This window comes from Trematomus bernacchii, unplaced genomic scaffold (genome assembly GCF_902827165.1).
Source record: "Trematomus bernacchii unplaced genomic scaffold, fTreBer1.1, whole genome shotgun sequence".
NCBI classification, from domain to species: Eukaryota; Metazoa; Chordata; class Actinopteri; order Perciformes; family Nototheniidae; genus Trematomus; species Trematomus bernacchii.
Genome location: NW_022987792.1, coordinates 3253448 through 3274913, shown reverse-complemented (window position 1 = coordinate 3274913; position 21466 = coordinate 3253448). Strand labels below are relative to the sequence as shown.

The following is a 21466-nucleotide window of genomic DNA, read 5'->3' as shown; positions in this document are numbered from 1 at the left end:
CTGAGGACACCACGGCTGCTCGGCTCTTTCTCTCTGTTCGCTCTTTGCTCTCCTGCAGGCTGCGTGGCTTCCCGACAACAAAACCTAAACTTTAAACAGTGTTTTCTTCTTTTTTAATGCATATTTAATCTCGAAACTCGCACCGCAGACACATGGATCAACCATTCCCCGACACTTCAGGAAATTATGCAGTTTTAAACCCGGAATGTGTCTAAATTAACTTCAAACAACTCAACAACGGAACAAGTCAACATACCCGGATCAACTGTGCTCAGTGCGCCTATCAAGGTAAGAGAGATTTAAAAATAAGTATCGGTTCCTGCTTATTTCCAGAGGTGGAAGTGCTTAGATATTGTACTTGAATAAAAGTAGAAGTACACCAGATTGTAGAAATACTCTAAGTTAGAGTAAAAGTCCTGCAATCAAGATGTTACTCAAGTAAAAATACAAAAGTATTGGCATCAAAATATACTTAAGGTATCACAAGTAATCATTCTGCAGATTGGTCCATTTCAGAATAATATATATGATATGTTTTATAATGATTGATCATTAAAGTGTTATCAAAGCTGGTAAAGGTGCAGCTAGTTTGAATGACTTTGTATACTGCAGGGTAGCTTGTGAATTTACTCCAGGTGGAACTAAAGTCTGATTTAAGAGTTGATTATATTTCACATCATTCATCCAGATCTGTAAAGTAACTAAAGGTATCAAATACATGTAGTGGAGGAAAAGTACACCATTTAACTCTGAATTGTGGTGGAGTAGAAGTACAAGGCAGCATAACCTTTAAATACTATTAAACTTGTTCTTCAGTTAAGTAAATGTACTTGGTTACTTCCCTCCTCTGCTTGTTCTACATTTATCAAACTTCCGAAATGTGAGCCTGTGTGAGTCTCGGTGGTGAAGCGGCTCCTCTGATGTTAGCAGGCTGACTGGAGGAGAGCATGCGGACCGCAGTCTCACATTTACTGCACACATACGATTGGATTTCACGCTGAGTCCCTCCACGGAAGTCCTCAGTCTCCCTTTCAGTGGGATTGAATAGCCGACTTAAATGTATCTGGTGGGAAACAATGGAGGCTTTAAAGCGGAAGATATTTATTTGGTCGGCTTCAAGTTGTGGACAGTCATTATTAGCCCGTACTGTGCACACTGGTTACATGGTTATATTGGTGTAAAATCCAATGCAACTTATATTTAGCATGAAGATAATTAGCGATGCAATCATAATGACCATAGTAGATTTTCATGCAAAAATGTATCAAATGTGGATATAATCTGCTTTTTTCTGTCAAAAATTAGTCTACCTTACAATATCAAAATCAATATTGATGATATTTGATTTTCTCAATATCACTTACCCCTCGTTTCAGCCCTAAAGCCAACTGTATTGACTATCATTGAACTTAATTCCTTTATTGTCACTGTCACAGGTACAACAACAGCATTTACAAATAATTGTAGTAGCAAATTTGACTGAAACATTTCCCAAATCTCGAGATGTTCTGCTGTTTATACCATAGTGGAGTAAATGTATTTGGTTTGTACTGACCTAACAATAAAAACATGAGGAAAAAACTGATAGGTTCAGCTGGAAATGGGCACATTTGTTGATATGATATCAGTATCGTTCGTGATATAAGACTAGATATAATCTTACATTTTGGATATTGTGATATCACATAAGAGTATTTTCTTGGTTTCAAAAGTTTGATTACAGTAAAGTTAGGTTTTTTTCTGAGTTTTTCATTAATGTTTTAACCATTCTATTGTTTGCCTCTACCTACTTTAGTTATTGTATCCATAATACAGATGACTTGATATCAAAGATGACATTTTATAAATATTGTGTGAAAGAACTCAAAGTCAACCCCACAATATTGCCGCAATATAGTTATCAACGTGTTTAGAAATGTTATGAAATGTAATTTTCTCTATATCGTCTAGCTGTAATTTCAGCCTTAAAGTTAAATACATATTAAATTCAGCATCACCATCCTCCCACTTAATGAAGAACGGCTGCAGGCCTGTCTAACCACTGTGCTTGAGATCAAAAGATAGATTGGTCTTTTTCATCTGTTGCACTGTGGTTACATAATTCCATCCCGAAGGAGCTGGACTGGAGGTGTCACATCGTATATGAGCCTGAACGCTTTGACACCTTCTTGTATTCGAGCCAGCCGAGGAACAGCTCAGGCTGCAGGGAGCGATCGACTCTCTGCGCCACGACGTGACTCACTGCCATGAAATGTTTATAGGGGTGGAACGATGTGATGTAGGGCAACACACCCAAGGTGTTGTTACTTTGCCTGGCACTTCACACCACAGAAGGAAAGTAGAATTAAAAAGCCAGTTGAGAATTCAGATTTAGAAGTGGACACATGCAGGTTTTTGAAGTTAGCCTTTTAGTTGATTTGGAAGTGTACACATGCAGATTGTGTGTGGGAGTGCTCCTTATCTGATCTCCTTTCATGTCTGAAGGCTGAAGTTTATATCCGTTGTTACCTAAGCCTACTGATATGAGCGTTTTTATTCCTGAACAAGCCATTCATCAGCTGTGTATAATCATAAAAAGGGAGGAGTGTTTATAGCGGCGTTCACATCAAAAGGACGGCTCATGACCTGATAAGATCTCTTCCTCCTGTCCATTTGTCATAAACGGTCGGTTCAAACAAATACAAAGGTGCGGCTGTTTTTTAAAACATGTTCTTATATAAGTTGTCACCCTCTGTTCTTCCTCTAGGTCCAAGTCAAGATGTCTGTCAGTAATCATGAAAACAGGAAGTCTCGCTCTAGTTCCGGCTCCATGAATATCCACCTCTTCCACAAAACATCCCACGCCGACAGCCTGTTGACTCAGCTCAACCTGCTGCGCAAACGAAAAGTCTTCACAGATGTTATCCTGAAAGCGGGGAACAAATCCTTCCCCTGCCACCGGGCCGTCCTCGCCTCCTGCAGCCGATACTTCGAGGCGATGTTCAGCGGCGGGCTCAGAGAAAGTCGTGACGCCGAGGTCGACTTCCACGACTCCCTCCACCCAGAGGTGCTGGAGCTCCTGCTCGACTACGCCTACTCTGCTCGGATCCTCATCAACGAGGAAAACGCCGAGTCGCTCCTGGAGGCCGGCGACATGCTTCAGTTTCACGACATCCGGGACGCAGCGTCTGAGTTTCTGGAGAAGAACCTGGATCAGTCGAACTGTTTTGGGATGATGCTGCTGTCGGACGCGCATCAATGCATGAGACTTTACGAGCTGTCGTGGAGGATGTGCCTGGCAAACTTTGCTACACTTTTCAAAACAGAGGACTTTCTCAGCCTGCCCAGAGACAAAGTCCAGGAGCTGATCTTGAGCGAGGAGCTGGAGGTGGAGGATGAGTGCCTGGTGTACGAGGCTGTAATCGACTGGGTCAAAGCGGACATGGAGCACCGTCACAGTGAACTTCCCGAACTGCTGCGATGCGTCCGCTTGGCTTTGCTGCCCGAGACGTATCTGCTGAAGAACGTGGCCTCGGAGGAGCTGGTGATGTGCCATAAAGTGGGTCGGGAGATCGTGGAAGATGCTGTACGGTGCAAAATGAGGATCCTGCAGAACGATGGCATTGTGACGGGGTTCTGCGCCCGGCCGAGGAAGGTGAGCCAGGCCCTGCTGCTGCTGGGAGGACAGACGTTCATGTGTGATAAAGTCTACATGATCGACAACAAGACGAAGGAGATCACGCCCAAAACAGACATCCCCAGCCCCAGGAAGGAATGTAGCGCCTGTGCTATTGGATGCAAGGTAAATATATGATCAATACTTCAATTTGAATATCATTTTTTTATAGAATGTGGCTCTGAATATGTCTGAAATGTTTCCTGTGATAGGTCATTTCATATCGGTTCTATATGAAATAATAGCCTGTTTGACAAATGACCAATTTAATGAAGAAATGTAGTGTAAGATTTGATTAATTGTGCTTGACTGATCCCAATTTGGGATATTGTTTGAGCTTAAAATAAAATAAAAATGAACATAACTGCAAATTTGAGTTAGTATTTGCCAGTTTTAATGACTAAAATACATCCTTTTGTTGCTCAATATAGCATCACAAGAGTATACAACTTATTTCCTCTCTCTTTCTCTCAGGTTTATGTTACTGGAGGACGTGGCTCTGAGAACGGGGCCTCCAAAGACGTCTGGGTCTACGACACGTTACACGACGAGTGGTCCAAAGCCTCCCCGATGCTTGTAGCCAGATTCGGTCACGGGTCAGCGGAGCTCGACCACATGCTGTACGTCGTCGGAGGACACACTTCTCTCGCAGGATCTTTCCCCGCATCTCCATCTGTGTCTCTGAAGCAGGTGGAGCAGTACGACCCTCAAACCAACAAATGGACGCTGGTGGCTCCGCTCCGAGAAGGGGTGAGCAACGCTGCCGTCGTGGGTGCCAAAAACAAACTCTTTGCCTTTGGGGGAACCAGTGTAAACAGGGACAAATACCCCAAGGTGCAGTGCTTCGACCCCTGCCAGAACCGATGGACCGTGCCCGCTTCCTGCCCACAATTGTGGCGCTACACTGCTGCAGCCGTGGTGGGAAATCACGTGGTGGTGATCGGAGGCGACACGGAGTTCTCCGCCAGTTCTGCTTACCGGTTCAACAGCGAGACGTTCCAGTGGACGAAGTTCGGAGACGTCACGGCCAAACGGATCAGCTGCCATGCGGTGGCGTCAGGAAACAGACTATATGTGGTCGGGGGGTACTTTGGGGCTCAGAGGTGTAAAACTCTAGACTGTTACGACCCCTCTTCAGACTCTTGGGACAGTGTGACCAGCGTGCCCTACTCCCTCATTCCCACCGCCTTCGTCAGCACGTGGAAGTACCTTCCGGCATAGAGACAAACTGACTCTGAAGTTTCTACAGACTTGGTGAGTAGTTGTTTCTTCCTTAAACTGACACAAAATGTCAATTATATGTGCTTTTAATATTTGTGTGGGAAAAATGTCTTTTATCAACATCATGATTTGAGACTACATACCATGTTAGATTTTGGATATCATAATTAGATGAGTTGAGATTCAACTTTATTGTCATTGCACAAGTACAGGGACAACAAAATACAGTTAGCATCTAACCAGAACTGCAATAGAAGCAGTAAAGTGCGGTGTAATGAATTAGTGTAAAATTAAAATATAAATAGGGTAGGGAAAAGCAAAAGTGTATATAGAGTATTTATTATAATAAAAGTGGTGGTTCTTCCTGGTTGTAAAGGCTGCATTACAGAGTATTGATGCCATTTTCTGAATTTACTATACTTGTAGCTGTTCTATTAATTGCCTTAACCCACATAGACCTGATATATTCATTACTATTATCCATCAACATTTTCATGGTTTAAGCATTTTGCCAACGGTTCAATGGCTAACCCTTCAATATCAATATCAAGGTATTTGGTCAAAAATATTCTTCATATCATTCAGCTCTAATTTGTACTGTCGGATGCTATAGGAACTCCTTTTATGGTAACTACTATCTTCAGATAACTTACACACCATGGTTACTTCACTAGAGGAGTCAGTTTGAACCGGACGAGGCCGGTTTAAAACCCCTGACTGTTTTCAGCGTTGCTCGTGGTTACAGTTACACATTACCTCGCTGCTGCTGCTGCGTCTGCCGGGTGTTGGATAAACACGGTGCAGTGCTGCTTTAGAGAGCAGGAGGAATGTCAGCGGTGCTGGTAATTACAGAGCGAGACCTACAACACAGAGCTCTGTCACTGAGGGGAGCAAGGTGGAGATTCAGGGGTCAGATCTGGGCTTGAAGTGGGCCGGGTCGGGGTTAAAGAGGCAAGGCCGGAGCCCAGGTGTCAACTGAATGCCTTTTTTAGACGAGCCAGAACCTCAAAACAGTCGTAAGTTGTAAAAGGTGTTGTGACACCCTGCGTATGGAGGGTTCGGAGTCAAAGTAGGGTTAGCTTTAGATAAGAGTAGAAAGAAACACTTTTATTAGCTTATAACCTTGGGGTCTGAAAAGTGAAGCCAATGCCCACAACTTGAATTCTTTGTGTTTTCAAGTAGGGAAAATAAATCAGATTGTGTAGAAGTCTGAGAAAATGATTCTATTATTAGCCTTTGTTTGTCTTAGACACAATCGGCTACTTTGGAGTTTTAAAAGTTAAGCCAATGTGAAACTGCTTTAAAGTAGTAGTAGGGGAAGAGAAGTCTGATTGCATAGAAGTCTATGAATAAAGTAACCATATACCTTACTTGATAAACCTTTTTTCTGATTATTTTCTGGTCTAAATCACATGTTTCAAGTCTTCTTCAATACAGTAGGATGTTAGTTTTGCACATTGTAGTCCCTTTAAGTGTAAAATATACAAAAAAGTATGGTAGGTGTAGGTCTGAGCAATGTAATGATTGACAGGTAGCTACTGCAGTGTGGTCCAGTCAGGATGAGCCCCATGTTTCTTAACTTCAAACCTTTGAGGTGTGTTTTTAGTTCATGAAAGTATTATTTATTTGTTGTCAATTTGCCAAGTCTTTATTTCTGGTTCCAAAAACCAAGATGGCACTGGTCCAAATGCAAAACCTTAGCTACAAACCCCCCCCCCCCCCCCCCCCAAAAGTCAACTGATTTAATACAAGTAATACATAATACATTTCCCACACAGCACCTTTCTCAAAGTGCTTTTGAAGGGCAAAAACAAAGTACCATATGTGCTGACAGACACAATCTGTTCTGCTCAAAGTAAAGTCTGAAAAGTTTCTTATAAGCAGCGGAGGTTGTTGGGATTAAAAGGGAAGGACACATCTCAAGGGTATGAAAATATGATAGAGTTAGATGTAACATAGCCTATAGGTGAATAATTGCTCGGCCTGAAGCAATGACAGGTGGCCGTTTTCACAGATTCATGTGTGATGAGAGATGATACATCTTTCCTGAGGTGTTTTCAGGGTTTTTCACAAGGTGAGGATTGAGGGCCTAGTAGATGAAACAAGGAGAGGGTTGAGGGGCTAGTAGATGAAACAAGGAGAGGGTTGAGGGGCTAGTAGATGAAACAAGGAGAGGATTGAGGGGATAGTAGATGAAACAAGGAGAGGACTGAGGGGCTAGTAGATGAAACAAGGAGAGGGTTGAGGGGCTAGTAGATGAAACAAGGAGAGGGTTGAGGGGCTAGTAGATGAAACAAGGAGAGGGTTGAGGGGCTAGTAGATGAAACAAGGAGAGGATTGAGGGGATAGTAGATGAAACAAGGAGAGGATTGAGGGGCTAGGAGATGAAACAAGGAGAGGATTGAGGGGATAGTAGATGAAACAAGGAGAGGATTGAGGGGCTAGGAGATGAAACAAGGAGAGGATTGAGGGGATAGTAGATGAAACAAGGAGAGGATTGAGGGGATAGTAGATGAAACAAGGAGAGGATTGAGGGGATAGTAGATGAAACAAGGAGAGGATTGAGGGGATAGTAGATGAAACAAGGAGAGGATTGAGGGGATAGTAGATGAAACAAGGAGAGGATTGAGGGGCTAGGAGATGAAACAAGGAGAGGATATACAGTGATGTTTTGACTGGGTTTTTTATATGCTCGATGATGGAAGAGCTAGTTTTTAGTTTCGAGACATGAGGCCTGTCCTGATCTTATTTTAAAACGTAATGAAAACAGTTCATTGCTGCAGTGGGCCTTGGGTTTGCTTTTTAAAAAGCCCAGACTTCGGAGCCTCTTTTTATTGTTGGTTTAGTGGTTTCATCTTTTATTGGAGGTTTTACTACGCTGACTTCATTCGCTGAGCCGTGTCGGTCCTAATGTATTATTTTGTTCTATGGATTCAATGGTGTAATGCAGCCTATTGCAATAAAGCTTCAAGCTGTCATCAACTATAGCACATGCCCGCTCTTAAAGTATTACCTCAACTATGAGACGTTTACATTTCTTTGTTGTTTTTGTTGCTGAGAGTTGGCTAAATAGTTTGATACCACTTTAATTTCTGTCTTTTCGTTATAAAGCTACAGCTAGTTAGCTTAGCTTAGCACAAAGACTGGAAACAGCTAGCCTGGCTCTGTTCGAAGGAAACAAAATGTAGTGGAATTGTTTAAGTCTTCATGTTATGCTAATCTACGCTAAGCTAGATTAACCAGCTTCAGGCTCCATTTTCATATTTACTTTCATTTTATCATCAAACACTAGCCACATTTTTGTTTCAACAACTTTGGCCAAAGATCAGAGTGAATACAACTCATAAATGTGAACTACACCGTGTACTAATATATAATATATGATATATGACTGGTAAAAAAAGTCTTTCTAGCTTTGCCAAGAAAGAAATTCCATCATAGTCCCTGAAGAAGATTTCTGAAGTAAATAGCGTGCTTAGTGTTGCAGATATCTCATGTGACTGCAGTTTCTATAACTCATTCTCGTCTGTCGTGCAAAACAACTTCTTTCTCTGTGCGGGAAACAAAAGGTCTGAACATGCAGCTCCTTTTTATCGTGCCAAGATCTTCGAGCCGAAGCAAGTGAGAGGCAGAGAGCTGATGTGTGTCTGCAGAAAACAGCTGGATGTGATACAGCTTAGCATTATGAGGCTGCTGCCATGGACCACTAGTCTTTTTGTTTTGGCCAGGATTGGAGACAGACAGGCTGGCTATGAAAGATCAAGGCGCCCCATCCTTAAGAACTCTTGGAGTTACAGTAGCTAGCATCCCGCTGCCGACTGCCTCTCTGTTTAATTACAGCAGGCGCGGAGAAAAAGCTCAGATTTCCAGCTTGTTAGGAACCCTGACGCTGGGAGACTCTCTAACCGGACACACAGGGCTGGAGAGGAGACGTGACAGAAGTTTAGTGACACACAGCAGGGGACACACACACACACACACACACGCACACACACACACACACACACACACACACACACACACACACACACACACACACACAAATGGAGAGAGGGAAGTTGAGAGCGAGTAAGACCAGGAGCTATATTTTGCACCGTTTGGCAGCCGACACTAACGCCTGACTAAAAATACTTTCCTCCCGAGGTTGTCAACTTTCAGCTGGGGTCAGAGAGAAAAATAAGTGTGTGTGTGTGCGCAAGTGTGTGTATGCATGTTCCTTTCATGTTTCATGTTTACAATGTTGTTCAAGCATTCACTGGTAGTATTGTGAGTTTTTACGCAGTTGTGAAACCACTCATTTTCCACTCGTACTACTCTCTCTCACACTCACACATACACACACACACACACACATACACATACACATACACATACACACACACACAGCCACATTGCTAGCATTGCCTATCCTTTCTAATTTGGGAGGAATGAAGGTGTGGCCTGCGTTCCCATTAGTAAAGATTTGTTAGTGTCTCCTGTGGTCGGGGGCCCTTCAGTTTGCGGGGTCTCTACGGGATTACCAGCCTCTTTGTCACCAACTACTGCACTTTGTGGCCCCGTGTATTTTCACCAGATGTTAGGAACCACAGACTCCAGCGCCAAACCAGAAGCCACTGTTGATGGAAAACTATTTGTAAATGTTAAAGCATTATGGTCGGTATTTGTTATGGTCGTGGCTGGGGGGGAAAATAACTTTTTAGGTTAAAAAAACAAAGATGGTAAATCAGTTTTATTGTTATATTTTGACTATTGCCTCTACGGAATCTACAAGTAAAAGTTAAATTAAAGATCTGAGGCCAAGTCATAGATTTTAAGGACAGAATATATTGATTGCGCATTCACATTTACATAAAGATAGCACTGCATTTACTTCCATGTTGTGCTAGTCCTGCTAAAGATACAATATTTGCATCAAACAGGATCCTTTTTCACAGTGCATCTCCAGAAATGAAATTAATATTGTACAGAAAACTGTTAATCCATCTTCAACTTAACTTGCTTTCTCTTTCAAAATGGGCTACATTCCTGCTAATTCTGTTAGCAGAGCAGACATTTGAAATGTCAATGATCAATGATGAATGTGGCGTTTACAAAGTTGCTTGGATTTTGATGAAAGTGGATGAAATGTCACCCTTACGCTGCGTCCACACGGCGGCGTGCGTTGAAGCTTGCCGGTGGGCGTGTCTGAAACTCGACCAACAACCAATCACATGAATCTCCCGCCCCGGACACACAAGCACGCGGTTTGATTGGCTAGAGCTTGTACTGGCATATGATTTGATTGGCTGGCGCTTCCGTCGAAGCTTCAAAAGTTGAACATTGCTCAACTTTTGAAGCGAGCAAAGCGAAGCGACGCGACCACAATGTAGTTCGGCAAAGCGTGACGTCACCCCTATTCACTGTAAGTTACCACAGCTGTATGGTGCTGGGTAATCATGACAAATCCCCATTTAAAAAGTGCTTAGGATTGACTCTAGAAAAGGTGTAGGAACCCTGCATTTCTCAATCCATCATACTCATTTAATATCGGAGGCCAAAATTATATTTATAAATATTTAATTCTGCAGACCTGAATACAATATAGGCTTTGATTGCATCACAGTTTGTTCAGTGTGTGTTATGGAGATGGTAAGCAGAGTTTCATGGTGTAATCTGCTCAGTCTACCGCCAGACAGGAAGTAACTAGATATCCTGCTCCAACTGTCAGGACAATATTCTCCTTTTAACCACTGAACTATACTGACCCCTGAGAGGACTGTTTCTACACTTTGTTATCTCACCCCCCCCCCCCCCCTCTCCATCCCTCCTCATCACCTCCCTACAAATCACAGACAGGAGCATTATTCTCTTTTAACTGCAGCTCTTATGAGGTGGGCATGGCTCTGTTTGTGATGGGGTACACCTGGAGAGGTCAAGGGCCACAGAGGGGTCCTATCCCCCCCCCACCCCCCACCACCACCCTCCACACACAGCTGCTGTAAAATGGAAAAGGTCACGCTGGGATCAGGGAGGAGGAGAGCAGGGGCCCCCAGTCACTCAATACTAATGTTTTATTAATGCCTCGCTGTGAGGGCCACCAGGAACACACGCTGAATGAGGCTTTTATTGTGGCATCTGTGTACAACAACCACCTCCTCCTCACACACACACACAGTCACACACACACACACACACACACACACACACGGTCAGTCAGCACGTGCACACACACACACACTTCGTCTTCAGTCCCCTGAGTAATCAATCTGCCACATTACAGCCCTCGGCACGGCTGCTGCAATTTGCATAGACGTAATGGATGTTTTATTGGTCTTTCCTCCACGCTGCGAGTTACAGAAAGGAAAAGGGAAGAAGTCGCTTAAAACGGACGCATAATCACCCAGACTAATTCGATTACGGTATTTAAAAAAGCGGCGAGCTGTCGTACAGTTACAGGGACCCTCAGCAGAGAGCCAGCTGGGATGACTGTGTGTCTGCCTGGTAATTAATCACAATTACGTAATATTTCCACGTCTCAAGTTGTCCTGAAGTGGCGTGATTTCAGTCCCAGAGACGCTCTTTGTTTTAAGGATACTTCAAGACATTATAAAGACCTTGTGTGAGGATGCTCGTGTGTTCGAGTCCTTCCTCTTCTGTTCAGGGACACAAAGAAAACTCATGTAAATGAAGTGGCTGTGATTCATGCGTTAGTCAATACTCTGCTTCTCTTTGTGGTCATTAGTAAACACGGCACAGGCCTCGTTGGACACTAGGGACACATAAAGACAGAGGACTCGGCTTTGGTGTGGTGCATCGTGGGTAATTGGGCCTCTTGAAGATGCAGATTGGGTCGAAAGATCATTCAACCTAAAAGACAAAATGTACATGAAGGAAATGCTTACGGATAATTAGGTAGTTAGATGCACATTTCAGGATCCACTCCAGGTTACAGAGGTTGTGTGGCAAATGATGGCATGAGAGCAGATGTTAAGAGGTACATTTGAAAAGTTATATATACTAATTGCAATACTGTAAACACACACGATCACAACCAAGGTGAAGAGTAACAACAATTCATGCTAAACCGAGACATTTTTATTATGTATTTAAAGTTAAAGTTATGCAAATAATACAAATGTTGATTGTTGCATAAATAGGAAATTCTCAGCTTTGCCTCGCTGCCTATTTATCCACAAAAGACTGCCAGTTTAGCTTACGAAATAACACTGTAAAAGGTGTATTTTGTGTCATATTCAACACATAATAATGCTTTACAAACCGTAGTCTTGTATGTAGGGTAACTGTCCATCAGTAGCCATATTTGGCCTCTTCGGTAGAAAACAAAACCTTTTTAGATATCGATTTTTGTAAGTTAGGAATCGATTCTCGTATGGACCCATTTCCCCCCCCCCTCACCCCAATAATACAGGTGTTGTTTAATAACTGTGACTTGGTGAGGTCTTTTTTTAAATCATAGTCAATATTTAGATCCTCCATGTCCCATGTGTAGGAGAAGGAGAAGTGATGAGAGCAGACAGAGTGCCTCATCCAATCATCTTCATATCAGCAGCCCATCTGCTGGTGTGCAAGAGGACTCCCTCACAGCTTCACACACACACGCACACGCACACACACACACACACACACACACACACACACACACACACACACACACACACACACACACACACACACACACACACGGGGGGGGGGGGGGGGGGGGATCGGAGGGCTCTGTGTGTTTACAGTCATTAACCTCCTGTTGTTCTGCAGACGTCTCACTCCCTTGTTGGCGGAGGAGTCAGGTTTGTGAAGGTCGCTGAGGTTTTGGTGCAGTGAGAGTTTGGAAACTAAGTTTGGATGCAGGTCAGGATGTCCCCGCTCAGCGCTGAGTGTGAACGACCCTGACAGGAGAGGACAGGAGAGGACAGGTGATAAGGAGAGATAGGAGCTCACTGTGCTGACAGCAGGAGGCTGGGTGTGTCTAAGGGGGGGACGGGGAGGGTCTTCTTTATGAATATTCGGATGATGACAGACACATAACCTTTGTGGGTCAGAGTGTATCTCTAGGGAGTACAAGGCAACCTTTTATTCCCTTTTGAGCTGTTTACTTTAGGGCTTTTATGGCCAGGAGGTACTACAATAAAATAAAAAAATGTCATGCATGTTTTGACTATTTTGCTTCTATTACAAGTCTCCTTTCAAACTAGTGGATCGAAAACCCCCCAAAATATCCATCATGTGATTATTTGACTCACTTCTATTTGCGTCTGTAGAAGAATTTTCCAATACATATCTTAAAAAGCTGCTTTCCTAAACTGATTGATGGACTAATGCAAAGAAATATATCAAATCTTCTTGTAATTTGGAATTTTGAACCTGGCTTTATCCAATGTTCAGTATCATTCAGTAATCATTTGTAATTAGGACATGTTTCATGAGATAATGCACAACATTATACATACTATTCAAGACATTTTGTGTTAAACTAAGGAATACACATGCTGTTTTTACTTGCAGTTTCCTTCCTAACGAATTTAAATCCAAGAAACAGTGTTTTTGAACTGTTGAGTATTATTTGTAATCCAATAAGCACCTTTCTGACATGTTTGGCTTTAGTCGGGATCAAGCTGGTGACTTGTAAAGCACCCTCTCCTTGCTGTAGACAGAGGTCTAAATATAAAACTGTTGATCCTAGTATTTAAGATTCAGAGACTCTTCATCTTGTGCTCTTGAGAGAGATTAGAGCAGCAGAACAGAAGAGGAGCATGCTGAGACGGATGCACATGTACACACAAAGAGAGAAGCAATGGAAACTTCCATCAGGCCTGCAGACACATGTGTTGCAGTTTGAAATGAATAAGTGCTGCTGCGGCTTCACTTTGATCAGAGGGTGAGCAGAGTGTCTCGCAGCACATGTTGGTTTCAGGGCTGAGTAACAAACCGGAGTACTTTCTTTGGCACCAAAACGCAAAGTTTCTGCAGCACAGAGGATCATAAAACTGTCAAGTCCTGACAATGTGAGCAGGGTGTCCGCGGGGTCTTAACAAGTCTTAAAAGTTGATCAATCAATTTAGCGAAAATGAAGGCTATTAAAAGTATTAAACGGCATTTTCCAAGGTATTACATGTTGTAGCTTGTTTCCAATAAGTATATAAATGGTCCAAAGAGGTTGTATTCTACAGTCTGCCTGAATGTAATCATTGCGTAGGTGTGTAGTGTGATTCTGTGTAGTTTATTTATGGCATCTCGTTGGATTTGACGTCATCTGAACAGGACATCGCACGCTCACTGCTTGATAGCACGAAGGTCCGTTTACGCCGGTTGTTAAACAACATCGTTATGGGGAAATGCAAGTCTGCGTCCAAATGGTTGGAAGATAAGGAGGAAGGACAATCAATACTGTATATAGTCAATGTGAGGTAAAGTGTGTCGCCTATGTAACCGGTTACAACTCCAAGTGGCGATGAGGTCTTAAAATGTATGGAAAGGGTCTTAAAAAAGGTCTTAAAAGGGATTTACATTTGACTTCAGGATTCCTGCATATACCCTGGTGAGGCTAGATTTGTAATCTTGTTTATGCTATTGTGTGAGCACCAGGTTCAGATGATCATTTTGCCAACTTTAGACACTATTCTGGTTCATTTACCATTGAGAAGTGTTGCCTCTTGTGTTCAATTAAAGGGATTCCTCACAGGTTGCCAAGCAATCTCACAGTAAGGATAATACACCAGGAAGCTACCGTTCAGAGCCAAGGAGTAGACCAGTACATACACAAGAAGTCAAAACCACAGCTTGTCCTATTTACACTTACTATCAATCTAAAACAGCTAAAAGCAGAGTTCCTCTTACTCGACAGGTGTTGACTTTGGTCTATTTGGACAATTTTCCACATTTCTATCATTCAATTCATTGATTCAAACCATGACCACCACAGTATTTCATTCAGATGTCCTGGCATGGTAAACATGAGATAAAAGTCAGTTTCTCCCAATGTTCTGGTTATGCAGTTCAGTTGTTGATGGGGTTAAATGAAGCAGATATATGTTGATTAGATCAGAAAGGTGCTTAAAGGATTTGTTTTGTTGCCTTTAGACCAGGGGTGTCTAACTCAATTTCATCACGGGCCACATTAGCATTATGGTTGCACTCAAAGGGCCGGTTATAATTTTAAGACTATATAAATATTTAATATATATAAAATAAAGTTATTGCCTCTGCATTGGATTGTTATCGGATAGGGTAATAACTTCATAATTAACTACGTCTGAAAGCAGAAGTCTAGGGCAAATAATTGCAAGTCTCTTCAGTGAGAATGTCACAAAATGTTTTAAAAAGAAAAGCCAAATTCTGGAGAAAAAAAGTCACAAAATAAAAGGTGAAATGTTGGAGAATAAAAGTGACATTTTGAAAAAAAAAGTCAAATTCTGAGAAAAAAAGTCAAATTTGAGATGCATTGTGGGACATGTAGTTTATGGGCAACGTGCTTCTGTAAATCGGCATGTAACCGTATAATAAACATATTATATTCCTTCAGAGCTGTTGTGGGCCACATAAATGAACTCACGGGCCGGATTTGGCCCCCGGGCCTTGAGTTTGACACCCCTGCTTTAGACAAACCTAACTCTCTTCATTACATTTCCAGTCTTTGAGCTAAGCTAGGCTAAGCTAACCGGATGCTAGCTGAAGCTTGAACTGAGAAATATGCCAATGATATCCATCGTAACTATTACTTTAAAATATTGTATTTTTTAAGTAAGGTATTAAAATATAGGCTCTGTTTTTGGTATTGGTAAAAAACTTACCGAGCCCTTAAGTGGATTTTTCCCAGTTGTCTTTCGCGTTTTTGTTGTCTATTAAGTCCATTTTAGCATTTAGGTTCATTACAAGATACTTAAGTTGGCTTAGCATCTACAGAGTAATACTTTTTGACAGTTTAAATATATTTAAACTGCAGCCAGTCTGCTCCAGGCGATGTGTTCTGGGTTGCAGAGTGTACGGATCAGTCTGGGCTTCAGAGGCTTTGTCAGCCGGGGAAATGAGAACTCATTAAGTTATCCAAACAAGTCCTCCGCAGAGCCTGTAACTGTCAGCTGGGATAAAGAGCACACAGATAACCTTCATCTGAACTGGCAGGCCTGAGATATCATCAGAAATATGCAAATCAGAGGTTTAACGTCTCTCCAAAGCATCCGAAATATCCAGTGGAACATTCCTTTATAACAACAGGGGAGGGAAATGAAATACCTTATTATCTGAGGGTGGAGATGAGAGATTTCTAAAGAATGTTTGTAGAAGAGCTGGGCAACTTGAACAAATCAAATATTATATTTCTGATCAGATACCTTGATATATTACCACATCAGTGCGTTCACTAAATACTAACACAATTATTTTTTTGATAAATAGCCATCAGTTATGTGGTTAAAATGACTTAAGGCTAATAATAAAATAGCTTAAAACTGTTGGGAGAGTTCACAAAATGACTGCTTCACTTTAAAGGGACTCCATTATGATTTGTAGTGTTATATAGGTTTGTGTGCATGTAAATGGTTTGCTAAGGCTAAAATCTCAAAGTTCCTAAGTTTCAAAGGAGTTTCTCTACCACACCCTTTGAGGAACCTGGGACTCTAATTTCCAAACTGTATCTATTGTGCATATGACAATAAAGCACTTAGATGTTGGAATGTGTAAATTGAATTATAACAAAGCCTCTTACAGTACGAGTTATATCCTCGTACAGCAGATGGTTCTGGAGCAGCGGGGGGTCCGCTCCAGATATTTATTACCCCGCGACATAAATGGCCTGAGCAGCTTAATCCCACATGCCAGGGGGGGGGACGGGGGACTTTGGTTAAATAACGCCCCATCCCCAAGCATTATTAACGCTATGTGGGTAAGCCTGATAAAATGGCATGGTGATAAGCTGACGTGAAGCTCGGAGAACCGAAGTCTCAGCATTCCTGCGCGCTCCCTGAGAAAGTCATGTGATGGTGGTGCAGGGTTCACAGGATGGACATTAACCCGCCTCTCTCTCTCTCTCTCTCTCTCTCTCTCTCTCTCTCTCTCCCCCCCACAGGTCGGTGTCTGGTATGCAGCCATGTGAGGAAGAGTTTGTGTATCCCCGCTGAGGCTCCATCCAGCCTGATTTACATTATCTTCAGAGACAGGAAGTCTGCGGCCTCCCTCCACCTGATCTGTTTACTCGGACTCCTTGTGTAACTTTCCCATGTAGCCCGAGCTGGACTCGTTGCCATGTGTACGGCAGGGATATCGCAGTCTCAATATAACATGTGAAGCAGAGAGAGCAGGGATGTGTTTCCACTGCATGGTACGCTTCTTTTACCTCTTCTGGTAGCAGGTTCCATTCTCTGGTTCATTTTCCACTGCAGAAATTCCCATCTCAGTGTAGATGGGGGAATCAGATGATTGTTGTGATGCCACCATCTTCAAATGGACGCTCACTGAATCCTTAAAGTGCAAATTAACAACTAAACGTCTGCTTAAAGCACATTTTTAAAAATGTAAATAATGGTAGCTTTGCCTTAAAAAATATCAGATTTGTGCTGAATGTCTCGTGAAAATATGCTAAAATGATCATGATGAAAGACCTGTCTCCACATAGCGCTTTTTTTATGAGCGACAACATGTTTTTGTACGTGTTTCCAATAACTAGAAAAACGCATTCTGTTTCCTACGACCGCCTCAAGAGAAAGCGCTGCACCTAGCGTCCTTTTCTGAGCAGTCTGCCATTTATTTTTGCAGACGCTACTATCGCTAGAAGTTATATATTCTAAATATTTTTGCATTTACCAAATATTGCACTGACTGCCATTTTGAATGATACCTGCCAGCTCATTGGGAAAAGAGAGGCAATACAAAACCAGATTGACCTGGTCCCCAACGAGCTGGGGCGTAACATAAATGGGGTTTTTCATTCATTTCAATTCATTTTGCAACCCTACCAGAGATGGTAGCAGAAAAAAAAACATTAGCTACCATCAACCAGCAACTTCTGCTAATTTATATAAAACCGTACCATGCAGTGAAAATGCTTCAATGTGAGCTCTGGGCTTCAAATCTTCTAACTGTTCGCCTCCTGAGATGAATCTGCTTCTGCTCATCTGCAATCATCCCACATGTGCATCATCCTGCCGTCAGATGTCCACTTCTCCAGATGCTGGAAGGACTTCTGTGTCACTTTGACATGTTGTTTGACATCAGACTAAACAGACGTCAGCTGGAGCTTGGTTGTGGTCTCTCTCTCTCTCTCTGAGCGTTTCCTCAGGTGTCATTTAATGTGGGGGGAAGCAGAGAGGATTTGGGGAAGCGTATGATTTCGTGCACAGAAACAATCCTGCTGTCTGTATTTTTAGGCGTTGGACTCGGGCTTCCCTCAATTTTGGTAAAGCTAAATTTGTATCTTTCCTCCTCCGAACTGAAAATACACGCTCGCTAAAGAGAGAATGAGGCGGGGGAAAAGATGTTATTTCTAACTATGATTTGGTCTACTTTGTGTCTCAGGGTGTGTGTAGTTGTGCCTGTTTTTGTTAAAGGAAGGTTTTCTGTCTTCTTCTTTTGTGAATGTACTTTTTGCGATAAACACTATTCTTATTACGGACTGAACTCTTACATTGTTTGGCCATTTAAGTGTCGAATCGTCATATTTAAAGCTTAAACGTTGCCAAAACCTGAATATCTAACCTTCGTTTCATTCTGGATTTAAGTAACAAGAAGTGTCCAAAGTATCTAGGGAATACTTTTTTAGCTATGATATTATTTCCTGTGTGTATAGTTTGTACATATTTGCTCTGTAATGAACTTGTAGAAGCCTTTGATTTGCACATTTTGTACAAAGAAGTTTCTTAACGGTCTTAATTTTATATCTTTGTCTTAACCCAGCTTGGGTAGTGGGAATAATCAAAGCATTTTTGTAGCAAATTCTCAACAATCTCCATTTTCTTCTGTGTGTAAATATCAAATACACTGATATATTAAGCTATTACTGATACACCATTTGTTACTTCCTGTTCTACAGCCCATAACTCGTCAATAAATATCTTGTTGAAAACATATTTTCCGCAGTTTGTCCTCTTTTTCTTTCCCAGGGAATGAGTGGAATTCAGCGGCTGTGTCATTAAGCAGCCGTGTAATCACACAGGTTCCCAACGTGCCTGGAATAGTTTCCAAACGCAGGTTATAGGAGTGGTTTGGTATTTACCGGAAACACCCGTCTCCTTCCTGCTGTCTGTGAGAAGATCCAGAGGGATGAACAGTCCAGGCTCCGTCTTTATTATAATCCTCTACTTATCATAGAGATATCACACATCCTGGTTATGTGGTATGTGTAGAGCAAGAAGAAGTACTCAGATGTTGTACTTAGTTAGAAATTAATACCACAGTGTTGTGTTGCAACGCATTCATATCTTTACCTAAGTATATAGCATCAAATATTAGCATAGAAATATACTCTGCATGTGCAATATATGGCTGATTTCAGAACAATGTATATTATATATTGTAATATTAGGATTTTTACATACATTGGTTTAAGACGTTATTGTTTAAGATATAGGTTTGGGCTCATTTCTACAAATATTTATACTACATAGTATTTTGTGAAATTTCCCCAAGGAGTAATTTATGTTCAATCTGAATTAAATCATTAAAAAATGTGGATTATATTTTGTATTCATCTGAATATGCTGAATGTTAAGTGATGAAATACATGTGGTGGAATAACACCACATGTAAACAGAGACATTTTCTGATGTTTCATTGCTTCATGGACAAATAAAATAAAATATGACAAGAAAAAATCCAAAAAGAACTACATTTACACGAGTGTTAACTATATAATATCAAAACATTGCAATGCAGCACTTGAGTTATGGCTCTAAGTTCCTCTCCACCACTGTTCATGTAAGATGTGCACCAATGATGAAGCTCAAACCTTAACGTGTCACTGCTGCTCAGAGGTATTCAGGTGCTGCTTCCTCTCCAGCCGACACTTCAATCTCATTTGTTGCTGGAAGAGAATGAAAAATAATGATTGACCTTGGGAACAGTAGCTAACTAAAGAGCGCACAATGTCTCTCAACAGATGGATGTTTAAGTTAAATGTAAACATGACAGGGTGGTGCAGGCAGGGCGTGTATGGCAAGCCGTTTGAGTATTTATTCCATATCCTTGATATCAGACGGCAGCTGCCTACACTAGTTGGCTCTTTGATTGCACTCATGGTCAAACTAGTTTGGCACTCTGCTTGACTAGTTGAATAAAACATTTTACTAGTCACCCTTTTTCAGCAGCTAGTGGCACTTTTGTCCGACTAGTTACTACATAAGCCTTACTAGTGACGCCAGGAGCGGCACTAGTAGCACCAAAATCCCAATTTGTACGTTTTTTGATGAACTAGTGTATAGGAGACGGTGCATTGGGGTGTAGGGCAGATGCAGCGTTGGGTGGAGGGTGTGGGGGGTGGGGGGGGGGTGGAGGGTGGAGGGAGGGTTGTGTGGTTGGCTCGTCTGCAGGCCTGGCAGGGAGGAGACGCTCAGAGGAATTCACCCTCTCTCTGAACGGGCTGCTGCAGGATCAGGAGATGTTTGTGACGTCTGAGATATCGAGCCGCTGCAACAACCACATGATGAGCTACTGGGATACTTTACCTTTCAAGTCTTCCTCTTTCATTACTAACTTAAAGATTACCTTGCAACAGATGATTTAACCCCAAGAGAAGAAAATGACCTCTGTTGGCAGAAACATATTAATTAACCATTCTTCATGGCGACCTAAACCTAGCCTATGTTCCCTATTGGAAGGTGAACAAAGCCAGCAATAGTCATTGAAATGAGAGTTTCTACCGTCAAAAAGCTCCTTGCAAAGTTCCCCTTTCAATGGTAGTGTAATAATATTGTAATATGGTTTATAACATGATTCTGTCAACACTTAAACCTGTGGTTTTTCAGAGCATCATCAATCTTTCAACGTCCTTCCTCACCACTCTCCATTTCCTCCTGTCGCTCTGCATGCAGGAGACGAGACGAGTTACCTTGAGGAAGATGGATGGATGTGCGTGTGCGTGTGCGTGTGCGTGTGCGTGTGCGTGTGCGTGTGTGTGTGCGTGTGTGTGTGTGCGTGTGTGTGGTGCGTGTGTGTGTGTGTGTGTGTGTGTGTGTGTGTGTGTGTGTGTGTGAGAGGCAGTGAGAGTGAAATGAAACGCTGCAGAGAGATGCTCGAAGGGAAACAACAAACCAAATGTTTTGCAAGTTGTTTGCAAGTCGAGCTCAGAGAGATTTGAATATCAAATCCTCTGATATGTGGATCTGTGATCGTCCTAAATATTTAAAGCAGCAGTGAAATGCTCTAAATGTCAACAAACTGGATAAACAGGAAACATTACGCTGAAAAGGCTCTGACTTAATATTCTGAAATGCTATAAATGACATGGTTTGTGTTAAACAAACAGTGGCGTCTCATAATGCAGAGCCTTTGTAGGAACGTTACAAAGGCAGCAGGAACTTCAAAGCTGTGGTAATTGGATATAAACATGAAGCGGCTCCCCAAAAAACCGCTCTTCTGCAGCCAGGACATCATGTAAGCGGCTATTGA

At 42.1% G+C, this 21466-nt stretch overlaps 1 protein-coding gene across 1 annotated transcript; it reads left to right on the top strand.

Annotated features, from left to right (window-relative positions):
- Positions 1-48: 48 nt before the first annotated feature.
- enc3 (ectodermal-neural cortex 3) lies at positions 49-18930 on the top strand. The gene is made up of 4 exons (XM_034149766.1): positions 49-288; positions 2747-3781; positions 4130-4909; positions 16935-18930. The coding sequence occupies exons 2-3, from the start codon at positions 2759-2761 to the stop codon at positions 4874-4876; spliced, it is 1770 nt and encodes a 589-aa protein (XP_034005657.1). The 5' UTR covers positions 49-288; positions 2747-2758; the 3' UTR covers positions 4877-4909; positions 16935-18930.
- Positions 18931-21466: the final 2536 nt, after the last annotated feature.

Coding starts and splice junctions, on each gene's coding strand:
- enc3 (XM_034149766.1), top strand. CDS start 2,759: ATGTCTGTCAGTAATCATGAAAACAGGAAGTCTCGCTCTAGTTCCGGC. Junction 3,782..4,129: donor CCTGTGCTATTGGATGCAAG/GTAAATATATGA, acceptor TCTTTCTCTCAG/GTTTATGTTACTGGAGGACG.